Raw genomic sequence first — 17,768 nt, 5'->3', positions numbered from 1 at the left:
TGTTAACTGCTAATTCTGTGTTTACACACCCTTCGGGATGTGTTTTATAATGTCTCTTTACGTTGAATAGTTTGATATCCGATAATTGTTTTCGACCAACACACAGTGCATTTTTTCAAGTTTAAAAATAATAAAGTACCGTCATTTCCCATAACTGTGTTCCTGGAACACAACTATGATCCACTATACAACCATTCTAAGTTTGTATTCCATAATGTAGTACCTCGTTTATCTATATTTTTGCTGCAGGCCTATTGTAGCTTGAAGTCAAGTCACTGCAGCTATTTGTGAGCAGTCTATATTACTCCGACAATGTTCTTTGAATGGTTGTATCGTGGACCATAGTTGTGTTCCAGGATCATAGTTATGGGAAATGACTGTATGTATTCCTCCATTCTTCTTTGAAAAAAGCGACGTTTTGTTTTCTTTACACACTTCATTGGAACTGACGTCCTCCGCTGCATTGTAATGCGAAATCTGCCGAAACTTTTGTGGGAAGGATGATGTGGATCCATGGCCCTTTTAGGGCTCATTCCAAATGGATGAATGAAATGATGGAATGGGAGGAAAGACATTAAATGGTACGCGAAAATGCGTCCTTGCAAGGAAGTTTGAGACTGAATAAAACTGAATAGGTAAGCTCCAAGCCTGTTGGCTACTTGCCTCACTTTGAATTTCCCCGTTCCACTGAAGGGACTGCAGAGAATTTTGAAGGGCAAAGCCGAAAGTGGACGTAACCTAATAGCTGCCACATAAAAGTGGGAGGGAAGGAAAGCATGCAAAGTCTAACTCGCCCATGTACCGAAAGCAATATGCGAAATTGACTGCGTTGTTTTGAACCGTATTACGCCTATCATTTGGAATGAGTTGCGTAATGTACTGAAGTAATTGAGCGAGGCCACAGTAGCACGCAGTGCCATGAATGCCCATGGCTGCTCTAGTCAGTAGGCTGATCTTCCATTTGTGTTAATCTGAGTTGTTAATACATCTGAACGTAGACGTCGTACGCACTGATTATATTAGTAGGCTATCGTATTCTGTTGGCTAAAAGAAGCAGTAAAGGACTCTTTATCAACAGTAGTAGGACCTGTCATACACAATCAACCTGATTAAATATTTCTTTTGTTTTGCCATTTATTTATAAAGGACATATAGATATTTATGATATATAGCTCTATTTCTTTATTATGATGACATTATTATTGTAGTAGGTCGTCTCAAAAGTCTTTCCTATAAATGTTTAACACATTTGTCGTTGAGTTGCAATGTAACGAACGATTTGTTTATATGTGTTGTTGAAATTAAGGCAGCATTTAACTGCATATAAGTTTTGCGATATATATATGGCGCTTATTATCTACAGTTTTCTCTTTGGAAATGTGCGACAACGCAATCGCAGTTGGAGTACTTCTGCATTTCTTTGGGAAAAAGACAGGGGTACGAAAAGAAATATGTGAAGGAAGGTGAAGAGGTATCCAGTAGTAAGACGCAATCTAAGTGGTTTTAGTTATTAAATGATGGAGACTTGAATCTTAAAGATAAACCTTGTTCAATAAGGCCACCTATTCTAGAGAATGACGTTATATCTGCCAAACTGGAAGGGCAGTCACATGCCATTAGCAGTGAATTGACAGCAAGTCCTGGGGTTTCTAAAACCACACTTAGTAGTCATCTTCACCAGTAATTTGAGATTGTGTCTAAACAGCAATGATTAAATCCACATGAATTAGGGAAAAAAACTTTTGAGACGACCTAATATATTAATTTTTCATGACATGTTCTTAGAATTTTGTACCTTTTTTCATACATGGACGTCTTGGGTTGCTGTGAAGAAGTAGTGAAGAAGGGAACAAACGTCAGTATTTTTGGTGCTTTCAAGAATCAAGAATTCAGCAGATTTTACGAGGAGTTAATCTGCAATATCATCGTTAAAGTACGACTGATGAAGACAAACGAAGATACGTGTTGTCACATGAAGTGTTGCTAGCCTTCTAAGTTTGTTAAAACTAAGTAGGCAGTGAATTTTGTAACTGAACTGGGAGCTCCAGTTACTTCTCACTTATTTTTCTCCTTCGCGATATATTTTACTGATTGAATTTATATTATTTTGTTACATTGAACTTTTATATGCTGCAGTTGATTGTGCGAGCCCTTTTGAGAGTAATGTAAATGTCCATGAACTGTAGACTGATGTTGCTATTATACAATCATAACAACAAAAGTACTGCATGTGATTAGAAGTACTGACTAGACATCCTGAACTGCTGTAGGCTATCATTTATAGCAGAACAAACATTCTACTGTTACTCGGTTTTCCATCTCTATTTCATCGAAAACGTACAGTTCTGAGTGAGTTGTGAACTGTTTTCATAAACTAGGGTTTATAGTTTCCATATGAGCCAGTTTGGCTGAATATCTCATACGATAAGCGAAGGAGACAGAAATATTCTTCATGCAAGTATTGAGTGCAGAAACCGAAATGATGTAATCCGAATGACAGTATAATGATGCATAATAGTATAATGAAGTGCAAGCAAGAAATTTGTTTATTATCTCATTAAATCTTCATGCCTGATGTGTTAGTTAAAACAATATACTTCATCTGAATACTGACTTCAGTAATAGAAACAGTCCTCAGAATTGGTTGTTACATCGTAGTCACAGTGACTGGACAATAAGTGGCCATAAGAAGACATGAAATATGGACGATTTCATGTTACTTTGTTGGTGGAATTAGTATTGTAACTAGATTTAAGACCTGATACGTGAGACAATCCTTATGTAATCTTTTCTGTAGTATTATTACTGGATTTTTTCTTTTAATTTGAAACTAGAAGTCTAAACAAATTTACTATATTTATAAGGTAACAATAATTAAGTTTATGTGTACAGTCTCGTATTTTTTACATGTCTCGTGTAACAATGAAATTTGGAGTAATTTCTTGGTAATTTATTACAGGTATCAATTGGATGTTTCCTACTTTGACCTTAGGGTAAGGGTTAAGTTGTTGGTTTTATAGTGTTATTCCCTGTATACCACACTAATCTCACATTGTTAGCTTATATCATTGTAACGGCTGCATCTGTAATTATCCCATAATAACCTGATACAAATAGCCTATTGTTTGTGTTTTCATCATTCTGAACTCAGAACTCATCTTCATTTATTCTTATTTACATTTTCAATTCAGTAATATACAGTTCTTTTGAATTTTTTTTCAGTGTCACAGTATCTGGGGTCATTGGAGAGAAACTTCATATAACGTGTTTGTTGCATATTCTTCATTCTTAACTCAGAGAAAATGATCAAGTTTGCTGTTTTATCAATTTCTCTTCATTTATGAGTAAATAGTTTATTTTTCATTTACCTTTATAGTAAAATCTGTCAGATATTGATTGAATATTTCGTATGTTAACTTAGAGTAAGGATCAAGGGTTGAAATACCTACATGCATTTCACATTCCCTTATTTGATGTAAATCATACGTTGATTGAAAGTAAGTTTCCCATTTTGTCTTCAAGTTTAGAACCAAGTTAATAATATAGGTTTTTAAACTGTGTACAATATTGAAGTGATTGGCTTTCATCTTAAAATTGTTACTGAAGTGATGGAAGCTGTAGCAGGAACATCATCAGAAATCTCTATTCCACGAAAGAAGTTCAAGGAGCTACCTATTTTTATAGCAGAAAACCACAATGATGTACTGCCGTTCATTTACAGATGTATGGGATCCAAACATCTCCCTTTACAAGGCAATACCTTCATACATCTCGATTCACATCCTGATATGTTGATACCGAAAGGTATGCATGCTGATACAGTCTGGAACAAACATGAATTGTTCAGTCATTTGAGCATCGAAAATTGGATGATGCCGGCTGCTTATGCCGGTCATTTCAAGAATTTGGTGTGGATCAAGCCATTTTGGGCAAAACAGATGAAGAATGGTTCCCGAAATTTCTTGATTGGTCGTCATAAAGAGTCTGGTGAAATAAGATTGACATCTACAGATTCGTATTTTGTGAGTGAGGCACTATTCTGCTTGCCAGATGAGCTTGATAACACTCGTCAAGTCTCGCTAGAGGTAGCAACTTTGGGGAGATATCTGGAGTCGCCAGAAAATAAAGACGATTTTCAAGAGCTTGGCAAGACCTTTCGCCAGTACATTGCTCAAGGGGAATCATTTATTTTAGATATTGACCTAGATTTCTTCAGTACAAGAAATCCGTTTAAAGGCATATATCAGAATGCTGGTCTTTATTCAATTCTTCAAGATCTGTATTATTTTCAGCCTCCAAATGAAGATCAGGATCTAAAATCCATTCAAGAAAAAGTTCAAGAGAGACAGATGCAACTTTCTGAATTGGAAACAATTTTCAAACACTTGCAAGAGCATCGAAATCTCCACGAATACCAAGGTGAAGCATCGCCAAAATTACAAACTGTGGCTACTTTGGTCAAAAACGTTGAAACTCAATATCCTGGAGAAGAAGTAGACTGGGAATTAGTACATGATGCTGGCTGTACTTGTGACGACACAGACCTACCTCACCACGTGACTTCAAGGAAGGATATTGAACAATTGATCTCTTTATCGTTTGCAGGACTCTTGAGTGTCTTACCTGGACCACCAACAGTTATAACAATCTCAAGATCGAGTGAAGATGATTACTGTCCTTTGGAAGATGTAGAATTTATCCAGGAAGCCGTACTCAAAGTTTTGAGACAGGTTTATTCTCCGGTGAGCGTTATTTTGGCATATGAAGAAGAGGAAGAAGACTGATTGCATATATATATCTTCACTTTTAACATGCTCACGTTACAGTCTTGCAAATAAATAGAATATTAGGGGTCCACCAAAAATCTAAAGGTCCACTTTCTTACTTCATTTTAGTTTTAAAAATCATTGCAGTCCGATGTCAACATCTGATATTGCTCTTGCTAAATTATAACAAGTATCTACTATACCCATAAAAACCGCTAAGTTGACGACACTGACCTTTTAATGTCAGTTCTTGTTAATGCCACTTAAACGCCATCTAATGGTAATGGCGAGTGTTATACTGTAACTACATACTTATCCCCTTATCAGTCCGCTGTATAACCCTGAAAAAAACTCTCGAAGTATGCTCTAAGAGGAAACTTAATATGCCTATAAGGCCGGCAGCATACTGCAACGGACATTCTACCTCGGACGGGACAATTTCCTCTCGTACCGTTCGATACCGGACAAGATTGTTTCGGACTGTCTAGGACTGTCTCGAACGATTTCGAACAGAATTTCTCACTCTCAGTTGTGACGTGATGGCAACTGGTGACGAAGTCGTAATATTTTATGTGCTTGAAAGAAGAAAATAACATAGACTCTAAATATAAGTTGTTCGAATCATCCTCTGAATCAATAAATTAATGTATTTGGTTTTATAAACGCATTAATGCAACTTCCTGCACATTTTATCTACTAGATCCTTCTTATGCTGTTGTTTTAAATGTATAATCAAAAGGTGGGAACCTTGCATGCACACAAACAACATATTTATCTGCGTCTACATACATTTTAAGGGGAAGTACCTACAGGAAATCTCTTTTCTTATGTTATTTTAAGTAGAGCCTCTATGTCCCTAACATAGTTTCATATCAATGTATGGAGCCTTTTAAATACAACATTTTCACTTTTGCCCCTTATGGTACAATCACAGATATAAAAATGAAAAAAAAAAAATGCAGCATTATAAAGAAAATGATATATCTGTTCTCAAGAGTATCACAGAATCATAAATCTTGTCTTAAAAATGAAAGCTGAAAGACTGCTAATTAATTTTGTTTTACATTTTACAAATTTTAATTTTAATTTTTCATTTTTATGAACAGAAAGAAAAATTGCACGTCTGTTTTTAACTTACTATTTAATTTGCAATTTGACAATTTCCTATTACAGAATTATTCATGTATAATGTGAGAATATGCTCTGAAAATTTGATTCATTTAGCTCTATTATTGTGTGATATATTAATTATTAATTGTTGAAAAATGTAAAACAAACAAACTCTATATATTCAAGGGAGAAATTTGAGATTAGAGTAAAAGGACTGGAGCGCAGCGGCTATTTAAAAATGACGTAAAAGCAATTATTTTCTTCCTAACGACCTCGAAATATCGCTCAAATAAAGTTAATATTATGAAGTATTTTTAGGCAAAAAAAAAAAAAGTTAATTTTGACACACATTTGGTCATTCCTGTAGGTCCTTCCCCTTAAATTCAATTGGAAAATACAATAATGAAATTGTACCACTGAATATAACCACCTCTGGACATAGAACAAATAGGATGAGTGTGAGAGCAGACAGTAGCCTAGACTTAACGCATGCGCAGAATGAAATGTCCGATCTGTCTGCCAGCGGACGAAACTTCATGTGACTAATGCTTCATTTTGTTCGAGACCGCCCAGGACGGTCCGTGGTTGACTGGGACGAATGTCCGATGCAGTATGCTGCAGTCTCATAAGAATTCGTGCAATCATCGTCACATCGGACTGTCCGGACAGAATGTCCGATGCAGTATGCTGCAGTCTCATAAGAATTCGTGTTATCACCGTCACATCGGACTGTCAGAGACAAAACTTCCTGTCCGAGACAGAATGTCCGATGTAGTATGCTGCAGCCTCATAAGAATTCGTGCAATCACCGTCACATTGGACTGTCCGAGACAAAACCTCCTGTCCGAGACAATGTCCGATGCAGTATGCTGCAGTCTCATAACAATGGTTGTAATAACCGTCACATCGGACTGTCCGAGACAAAACCGTCCTGTCCGAGACAATGTTCGATGCAATATGCTGCCGGCCTAAAAGAAAACGTAATAGACATCGCAAAATAATACGAAGTTTGAAAAATTTCTAATGTTCTTTCATAGCGTAAATTTTTCGGCGATTTTCTTTTAAATTCAGGCGCCCGCGGTAATAATGTAGACATCCTGCGCGTGTAGAACTATGCTAATTTGTAAGCCTGTCATATGCGGTAACTATACTGAGTATGTTTCTCATTTGTTACTGTGACATAATTTGTGTGTACATGTTGTTACAAATGACAATGCCAAATAACGAAACTTACTTCTAAAATGATAATTATTTTATTACATTGTACTCTCAATAAAAATTGAAAACACAGGATGTAATGTTGTGTTAAAGTGAATGAGTGTTTTGAGTTTTGTATTATGAAATGTAACTTGTGTTTAATTTTTCTGGAAATAAAAAAAATCTTGTAAACATCTGGATTTAGAGGTTCATTTTCTTAGTTAAATGGAATTGTATGAAACGTCTAGGCCAAACATGGGCAATATGTTTCCGCTCGAGCATCATCTGGCAATCCTGCTTAGGAAAAATGAAGCGGGATTCGTATCTCCTCTCGAACACTTTGTCAGAGCATGAGTAATTACGCTTGCTAGGCGTACCTCCAGATCATGACGGTTATGCCAAAAGTATAGTGAGGGTCACATAAGAACAGTTCCTAAACAGCAAATACTGCCGTCTTGTCAGTGTTGCCAACTGTTACCAGATATCACACGATCCTACGTACTAAATGACTTATTTACTTACCGTACTTTATGTTGGAAGGTTATTCTAAATAACTCAATAATTTGTAACATATTTTCGTAGGCAAACTATACGAGAAAAGGATCAACATGTTAAGTATTTTGTCTAGCAATACGAAATTCGTTGGTTTGACTAAACAATTGACTCATAAGACCTAACCTAAAAATGTATTTTGTTTGATCACATGAAATTATTAGTACTAACTCCGAAAACTTACCTGGCTATAGTGTTGAATTATAACCACAACGCAACACATAAAATAACTATTATGTATTAATATTAATACTGATATTAGTTAATTATTAGTATGTTCAAATTTCTCTAGCTTCTAGTAACTGGCTCAGAAATCTAGTACAATTTTAATTTCATGGAATTCCAGTACCGATAAATATTATCGAAATTTGTCTCAGCTGCCAACATACTAGTTACAGAATCGCTACCATTTGTAGTATTTGTCAGTATCGAAATTCGAAACGAAGTTAGCAAAAGAAATTCAAGCTGCAAACTAGAAAATCACCACAATCCACTAGCATATGTAGTAATGGGGGGGGAAAATGGTTAGGTTACACCCTTAGGGTATGAAGTAAGCTGATCCGGACTATAACAAGAGATTTTTCAGTTTTACTTCTAAAACGAGTGCTGTAAATTTTCTTTCTGTTTCTTTTTAAACTGAAACCTCTATTTAACAAGAACTAAATTGTAATATTGTCAGTATGTTATGTAGTATACTTGGAATAAAATAGGAGTATTTGATAATGAAAGATGATGATACGGCCATATGAAAAGAGAGCAGAGACGAAACTGCTTGTGCGTTCCGCTTCAAGTCAGTTTAATAAGATTCTCGTCGCCATCCTGTAGAGATAAATCTGATCGTTGTCCTCGTCTACGTGCATGCTCATTATCATATGTTCTCATTCCTCCGCGTTGTATCATGGCTGTACTGTCTCCTGCAATTACCTTTCAGGTCTTCAGAGCCGCTGTCTTCTAGCTAGACAATCGTTGAATTTTTACTGCAGCATTTCGTTACGTGAAAGGAAATCTGATCTGGAGTTAATGCGGGTTATTGTAACAGTTTTTATTATTGAAAAATCGTGTGCGAAAGGAAAGACATGTTAAGATGAACACATGCTGTAGCAGATATAAAACCTGTTTTGTGTCGTAGTCTTTGTAAAGAATACCGCCTTGTGTCTTTTGGAAAGTAAGTACTGCATAAATGCAAGACGATAGTTAACCCTGAGTGCAGTGGCAATTAATGGATTACACATGGCAATATTTTACTTTAGCTAGAAGCTCTACTAATGAAAGTATAAAAATTATACTGATGATAGTATAATAATAATAATAAAAAAGGTAAAGGTAAAGATATCCCCGTAACATGCCATGAAGGCACTTGGGGGGGCATGGAGGTAGAGCCCCATGCTTTCCATGACCTCGGCACTAGAACGAGGTGGTGTGGTCGGCACCACGCTCTGACCGCCTTTTACCCCCGGGAAAGACCCGGTACTCAATTTTATAGGAGGCTGAGTGAACCTCGGGTCCGTTCTGAAAGTTTGGCAACGAGAAAAAATCCTGTCACCACCTGGGATCGAACCCCGGACCTTTCAGTCCGTAGCCAGCTGCTCTACCAACTGAGCTACCCGGCCGCCCCATAATAATAATAATAATAATAATAATAACAATAATAATAATAATAAATGATGATAACGTATGGCTTTTAAGCAACCCGGAGGTTCATTGCCGCCCTCACATAAGCCCGCCATCGGTCCCTATCCTGTGCAAGATTAATCCAGTCTCTATCATCATATCTTACCTTCCTCAAATCCATTTTAATATTATCCTCCCATCTATATCTGAGCCTTCCCAAAGGTCTTTTTCCCTCCGGCCTCCCAACTAACACTCTATTTGCATTTCTGGATTCCCCCATACGTGCTAAATGCCCTGTCCATCTCAAACGTATGGATTTAATGTTGCTAATTATGTCAGGTGAAGAATACAATGCATACCCAGATATACTATAGACAGTATTTCATCACGAGAGAGAAACACATTAATAGGCGGAATTATAGGGGGTATGGGAGGACTGTCCTCTCAAACTTGTCTGAACTATTTTTTTTTTTCTGTTAACGTTAGAAAATATTGAATTCAAAAAATATTTTTTGCTTTAGTTTATGATTAAGTTTCTGTGCTTAAATTGACGAATTAATGTCTTCAGATAATGTATCTGGACTATAACATTTATTTTAAATTTCTGAATGTTTAATTATTTCTATGCCTCATTTGAGGAATGTAAGCACTATAATGTTTTTTTTTGTAACAGCCTGTATTCATGTGTTAGAAGTCTGCAGGTGTTCAGGACGTCATTTGGAGATGTATGAATAACTTTCTGCACAACAATGCAAAAAAAAAAAGAAAAGTGATCCCGGTATAATGTGTGCAGACTGATTATTTAGTACTGACATCTCGGCGACGCGAAAGAGGGTAAGTAATAGGCGTAGTGCGGAGAGTTCCGGAGTAGAAATAAGAGCGAGTAGTCAATAAAGAAATTCAGTACAGCTTAACTGTACTGGAAAAACACCGTTCTACCACACGCGTTATATCCGACCGCTCTGAATGCAAGCGACTGACTAACCCGAACACCCCTTGGCGTAACTTAGTGGACTCGCCTGACCCAGGCGCATATTGTTGGCGACTGTCAGGACTAAATAATCGTAACTTAAACTTAAAGACAGATTAAATAAAATAATTAGAGTTTACATTTCATATGATATCTTCAGGAAGGTAAGATTCATATAAAAATGTTTCCGTTAGCACTGTTACGTAGTTTTATTGATGTATGCATGTGTTTCTGTACGAGAGAGAAAAAGAGGAAGATTATATTAAGTTATGCCCTATTATAATTTGTAGTAGACCTACAGTTCAAGCCCTATACAACCCGGTCCGAAACATCGCGGATATGGATGTAACACTGTAAGAAACATGCCCCTCGAAAATACATTTATTAAATGATCATATTGCGATATACTGTACCACGGTCAAGCTATAATGGGGAGAGGAGGTAAATGATGTCCCCCATAACCCCATTATATGGGGATTCTATGGTTTTGCTTTGCCCCCCCCCCACATGGAATCGGTTCTCTCTCCGCCTATGATCACATTCATTAAACTAAGAAAACAACCTGTAATAATTATGCTTTATGCTCACATAAGGTTAATACCATAGCAAGAGAAGGATATTTGCTGCAGAAAGAATTGGCAACGTTTAAGATCACCCTATTTTCTCCACTATTTAAGAGGTTTCTTTCTTAAAAACGTGAGATGCAGAGGGCTATCGACTGTGTTTTGTGAAGCAGGTCGCGTGACCTTGGGAGTACTATGCTTACAACTCACGCGCATTGCTACAATGTACGTTACAATAATTTATCATGCAATATCTAAGGCTAATAATATGAACATATTGTTTAAATCATAAGAAAATATTCTTATAAACATGTTTAATTACCCATATTCCATATTATAAATGCATATTATACATGTCATATTATTATTCTACAAGGAACTTTATTAATGTGAGAAAGAAGCTGAAAAGAATGAGTCTGGAGGCGTTGTGCGTCTAATAGCCAATCAGGAACGACTATGCCACATGTATTTATTTACATCTACTTCAATCTTCAGCTGGAAAGACAGTAGTTACGCATTAAACTGCTATGTGCATATGGGTATGTACAGTACGTTGTAGTTACAAATTACGCAGATATTCTCTTACTAAAGTTTTACAAGAAAATGTCTTACGTCACAAAGCTTTTGTCTCTTACTCCCCAGTCCATCACTATCCACACTAAGAATGACAGTAAACAGTGTCTTATCTCTCCTCAGTACGGCAGCCTTACAGTGGATGCATAATATATCCTTTCATTTGAATACAAAGACATGTCTAAGCTTGAGTCTGTGGTAGTCACCCTTACAGTTATAACACAGTAACTTGGTTTATTAGCAGAAACCTGCAAGAGTTAGGAGTACGTAGAGAAATTGGATCTACACCCCAACGAAATTATCCCTAAAGTGCCAGATATAAGTTATAGTCTACTGAAAACTTCTGGAACGGTTCACACTGTTTTAAGCATATCAAGCAACCTGAAATAGGCACGAGAAATGGTTCTTGGAGTCTTGAATGCCGTTTGAGGGAACTGGAAGAAAAAAAAAAATGTAACGCATGAAATAGATAAAGACGGCTCCTGTAATCGATTCTAGGGGCAGAAGAAATAGGCGGGTATGGCGAACTCCTCATTCACTATCCCGACTCATATACCCTCAGAACCTGATTGGTATATGGTCCTGTCCCAAATAACTTACTCTTCCATTCATACATTTTTTCACTGTAGGAAAACTTAAAAGAACAAATGAAATAATAACATGATTACAAATACTTGACTTACTGAATATTGTCTTGTTTAGTCAATTGTCCAGATCTGAAACTCGTGACAACAATAAGGCATCACTCATCAGGTAACTAAGCGAGGAGATAATGGGTGGCCAGTTCCCTATCTCCTACATTGCATATATCGCATACATAATAAGACTTTAGATGATATTATCATTTATAATATTTCGCAAGTTAACCATTTCACAAATGTAATAATTATTAATATGTAATGTAAACCTAATACGAGAAATAAAATATTTAGCATTACGCACAAGTATTTTGTTTTTATGTGTTTTCAGAATATTCTATTGGATTAATAAATACCAAATAATTTTTACACTGTTATCAACTTTGTGAATCATGAGAAAATTAAAAATCCAAGTGCAAAAAATTAATATGCTTTTGCTGTGTGTAGAAAATGTACAAGTTATTATAACATGAACGAATTTCGTAATAAAAATATTTATGCATTAGAAGCGCACTTAAGAATGGCTTAGCTTAACAAAACGAATAACACAATAAGTATGACTTAAAAAAATCGTTCTGCACAAATTCTCTGAACCGATCTTAGAGAAACACTACAAGCCTTGGCAGTGGCTATCTGCGATGTCCTAACCATCTTTTAAGTTCTTTCAAAAAACAGCAAACTTGATAAATAACGCCTTTGGTATGACTTCTGATATCAATGTTTGACTGAGACATGATAGCGATTACTTGGATGATTAGTATTATATATATATATATATATATATATATATATATATATATATTTGCGTACAAGCTATAACATAATAGTATCACAGACGAGCACTTGTCAACAACCAGCATTCGAACGCAGCGACAGGAAGGTCTCTTTGTTCAGGTCATAAACTGCTAAAGAAAGTGTGGAGTGAGTAGTTTTCGCACAAGACCAAAAGCCCGCCTATTTCTTCTGCCTTTACTAGCACTAAAGCTTATAAAACTGAAAACTCAGAATCCCAAATATTGCATTATTACCAGTATTGAAATATTGATGCGTATAAAAAAATATTGTTTTTTTTTTTTTCCGGAGTTGGTTTCATATCCTCAAAGTGGACACAAGGTGATGAATTATTATTTTCCAGATTCGATAACATTACACTGCCGCCTTTATTATTTCAATATGTAGAGTTACTACTGGCTGGCGAAGACTGCGAACCCAGAGTCGTACCTGTGGAGAACAAAGGCAAAGTTCCTGATGGTTATTCTCGAGTTCTCCCATCATTCCGCCGTCACTCTGTGTTTTAATATGCCTTATGCCTTATTATTATTATTATTATTATTATTATTATTATTATTATTATTATTATTATTATTATTATTATTATATTCACGTCCACAGCTATGAAGTAATGGTTAGCATGCCTGACCGTGAAACGAGCGGATCCGGGTTCAAATCTTGGTTGAGGCAAGTTACCTGTTTGAAATTTCATCCGGGGTTTTCCCTCTACTCATTAAGAGTAAATACTTGGCAACTTTCGGCGCTGGATTCTGGATTCATTTCGCCGGCATTATCACCTTCATATCATTCCGACGCTATATAACCATGAAAGTTAAAAAAAAAGTCGTAAAATGATCAGTTAAAAAAATAGCATTCACCCAAAATTGTGCTGCGTATTGTAACTCGCGCACAGACTTTAGCTTGAGGAGGCGTAGTACAATTTTCAGGTAGTGGGGGTGGAAGGGAATTCTAATGTAACTTACCGGAACCTTACGACATGCATGTTTAATCGAACAGATGATACCAGACAGCTGAGTCGCGATATCGATATCTGCAAAAAGAGTGACCGTTCGGACTTCAAAAATCATTCCCAGTGCAGAAGCGGTAAAGCACAATAAGCCCACTAGATTAGATGTTGGAATGCTAGCTGTCGGACCTTTACTGATTGCAAGAAAAAAATAGGCTGAAATTTAAATTTCACTTAATAAAAGTTTTTTTTTTCAGAAAAATAATTAACAAAATTAAACATCAGAAAACGAATGAGAAATACTGTGGAGAACTCACATCAGCCCTGGTAGGAATGTGGAATAGTGCCAATCCTACACGCAGGCAACAGCCAGTGTAGCGCCACTCTTGCTCTTAGAAAGCGACATAATGACACACTACACAGTAACTAACCAATGTGAAAATATTCGATCAACTTTCAAATATAAACTAACAGTTTCAACTTACACAACACGCCGACACAGAGCTGGTCTCAAACTAGTTGATATTTTCAGCCACGGTATATTGAAACACCATGTAGCGACAGTAATGTCATCTGTTTAGTGTCATAAGGATCAAACTCATACCAACTTATCTTATCTCTGGTCAGTTCTAGGAAGAGCGGTGCTCCATTCATCAATGCCTCCTCGCACAGCACCTAATAAAAGCACACCTCGCAGACTTTCTCGTCAGCTCCCCCACAGTAGATACTTTGTATTCGCTAGTCTTTTCCAAAAGAAGAAATTATATGATTCTAGTGAGATTGATAATTAAAATTTAGCTTGACTCGGTAATTTTTATTATGAAAGAAAATCACTTTTCCTGCTAAAATAAAGCTAGAAAAATAATTCAAAAGCAAATAAGAATTTTAAAAAATAAAGAAATGAGAAAAATGAACATAAAACTCGTTTAAAAATATGTTAGACAGTGGCATCATGCAGTATCGAAAGTGAAAAGGCGTTTTCTACCACTAATCAAATACATACAAAAATTAGGTCCATTAATACAACTGATGCTCATTTAGGCCTATCATATGGACTGACTTCATTCGCACAGGCAGTGTGGATGCTTAACACATCTGAAACTTTAGTGTGGATGCTTGAACTTTTAGTCTCGATTTGCTCGAATGATTGTTTGAGGAGTAAATATGTTTCAATACTTTGTTATGTTTTTATTATTCATTATCGAAGTTTAATTTAAAGCGCACATTAAAATAATCTACTTCTTTTTATTATTTTATTCAGGGGCGGCTTTCGAAGGGGGGCTGCGGAGCTGCAGCACCCCCAGACATTTGTGGCTCTTGTCTCGTTTTATGCTGTGAAATACAGTCTCTATTTAGCGGCTCGAATTGTTTATAAAATTTCGTTCTCATTGACATGCACGCAATCGTTAATGAAGTCACTTCCTCCCCTGGTGCTGCCAGAGCGAAACCAGAGACAAGGACTATAGGATGAAGCTACTTCCTCCCCTGGAGCTGCCAGTCTCGTCTCGGATGCTTTGCGCGTTAGTTTTACCCCTTCCCCTGCTGCCCCTTGCCACGAATCCAGTTTTTCCAGGCGCTGCAAAATTTGCAGCAGTTTGTCAGTAGCGCGCAGTTTTAAATACATTTTCTTTAATGTTGTGAGTGTAACAAGTGCAACAATGTTTAATTCTGTACAATATTAACAGTCTATTCAGTTCAGTATCTTAACAATTCAGGAGAAATGTGAAATTAAATGCCCATCAATTGAATCTCATAATGGAAAGAGCCGCTAAACAAAATACAAAGGCTCGCATATTTTTTGATAATTTATCCAGTATCCCTGCTTTCTTCTCTCGATCTCCTCACAGTCTGTATTAGATTAATGTGTTTCAATGACAATTCCATCAGCTGGGGCAACAAGATGGAGTTTTAAAATAAGAACAGTAAACGTTGTTCATGAGAAGAAGGAGCCATTGCTAGAATGTTTTCAAACCATAATGGAATCTGAAACATCTAACAACATCACAATAAATGAGGCAAGCACGGAACAGTGCACAGTTGAGCAGCGAGATCTGTGAAAATGAAAACCCTAAAAAACGTAGTAAGGTGGAAGGGATTCAGACAAGGGCTGCGGCAGCCAAGGAAGTGTGTGACCTCAATATCACACAAGTTAACACCGATTACATTTCATAGATCAAGAAAAATTTGAATGCTACAAAAGCTCATTTCCCGAAAATGACCTAAATGTATGTGTGAAGCTTTTTCCAATTTTCGATAAAGACAAACTAAAAACGGAACTCACTGTGTTGTATCAGAGACAAGAATTCAGAAATATCAGTGACGCAGTAAAGCTCTTGCAGTTTCTTCTATCTGAGAACTTGCGGCCTCATTTTCAGAAGTTGTGGAACTACTACGCATAGCTATGTTTCCCATTGCAAAGATTATGTTAAACGACATACCGGATTTTAATAAGAAGATGATTCAAAAGTTTGCAACCTACAAGACAAGACGCATGGAACTAATATTTAAATGTCCACACCTGTGGAGTAACGGTCAGCGCGTCTGGCCGCGAAACCAGGTGGCCCGGGTTCGATTCCCGGTCGGGGAAAGTTACCTGGTTGAGGTTTTTTCCGGGGTTTTCCCTCAACTCAATGTGAGCAAATGCTGGGTAACTTTCGGTGTTGGACCCCGGACTCATTTCACCGGCATTATCACCATCATCTCATTCAGACGCTAAATAACCTTAGATGTTGATAAAGCGTCGTAAAATAACCTACTAAAATAAAAAAATAATTAAAAAATATTTAAATCAGATAGGTTGCAGGGTTTATTTTTGTATGCAGCCCCCCTGAATTCAATACCCACGAGCCGCCACTGATTTTATTGCAACTGATTGGCATAAAGATTTATTGAGAAGAATGTGTATTTATCAAATTCAATGTTTATTCCGGTGTTCCTGTTTCTTAAATTAAATCTATCTACATACCATTATTAAGATTTTAACCAATATTGAGAAGCCTAATATAATAGACAGAAATGCTGTTCCTAATAATGAGATTTTGATGTTCAATATTCAAGAAAGGTAGCGCTGATATAATTTATTTGTACGAAGTGGGAGAAAAATGCCAACAAATATCAAGAGCTTTTCCATTACATCAAAAGATTTCTACCATTTGAAAGCAATGGGAAATGAAAAGCAGTTCATAATAATTGGTTGATATACAAAAGCGCAAATGCTGTTGCGGAGGATCTTCTTCTAATTGCCAATAAAGAATCCGTAAGGAGGACAGAAAGCGGCCTTCGAGACAGCATATATTGTGAGGAAGTTTTCTGAATACGAATTAATTCCCCTGACATTGAAAATTCTTAGAAAATAAGATGGAGGTACTGATGATGATAACAATGGCGAGAAAATGAAAGACACATAATACGTTTTCCAAAGTGATATAGTGTTAAGTTCGTAATCAAGATATATAATAAATAATAATTGTGTTAGGAATAACATTCGCGGCAGTAATAATAGAACTGTATTGTTAACATCATAATAATTTTAGCTTAGTGACCCTTCGGCCTCTTCTTCCCTTACTATTGGAAGAAATGGACAGTAGCCCTGATCCAGATTATATATCAGATTGGCTATTTTCATGTTATGAAATGGCAACATATAAAAAAGAACAACCACTAGGATCTCCACTGTCGAAAAAGATTTTTTTGGTAACGACCGCTAGATGGAAGTACAGCTGCAAGCTATTACTCTATGCAAATCCGTCAGAATTATAACGTGACTTCCTTTGCAGTCGCTAGATGGCAGTATAGTGAAAATGATAAAAGTTGTTGGTTTAAAAGTGTATTAGGCTGATGAATCTATTATATGTGATCAGGGACAGTAGTCACCAATGGACGGCTGTTTGCGAAAGTGCTTAACATATTGCTAGGCAGTAATTAATATTAAAATTTAACGTCAATGTGTGTATTAGATTCTAACTCTGATTGATAACTATTAAAGTTGATGTATTACCATTAAACTGAATACTAGAATTCTTCCATTGCTGATTCTTAAATGTTAATTAT

The 17,768-nt window shown here is 36.4% G+C and overlaps 1 protein-coding gene across 1 annotated transcript; it reads left to right on the top strand.

Annotated features, from left to right (window-relative positions):
- The first annotated feature begins 1,795 nt into the window (after window positions 1-1,795).
- On the top strand, window positions 1,796-7,267 carry MESR6 (misexpression suppressor of ras 6). Its single transcript, XM_069829778.1, has one exon. It carries the CDS (start codon window positions 3,609-3,611, stop codon window positions 4,782-4,784), a length of 1,176 nt encoding a protein of 391 aa, XP_069685879.1. The 5' UTR covers window positions 1,796-3,608; the 3' UTR covers window positions 4,785-7,267.
- The last annotated feature ends 10,501 nt before the right edge of the window (window positions 7,268-17,768 follow it).

This window comes from Periplaneta americana, chromosome 1, assembly GCF_040183065.1.
Source record: "Periplaneta americana isolate PAMFEO1 chromosome 1, P.americana_PAMFEO1_priV1, whole genome shotgun sequence".
Lineage (NCBI taxonomy): Eukaryota > Metazoa > Arthropoda > Insecta > Blattodea > Blattidae > Periplaneta > Periplaneta americana.
The sequence above is the reverse complement of the archived record's forward strand: the minus strand, read 5'-3'. Positions and strand labels throughout refer to the sequence as shown.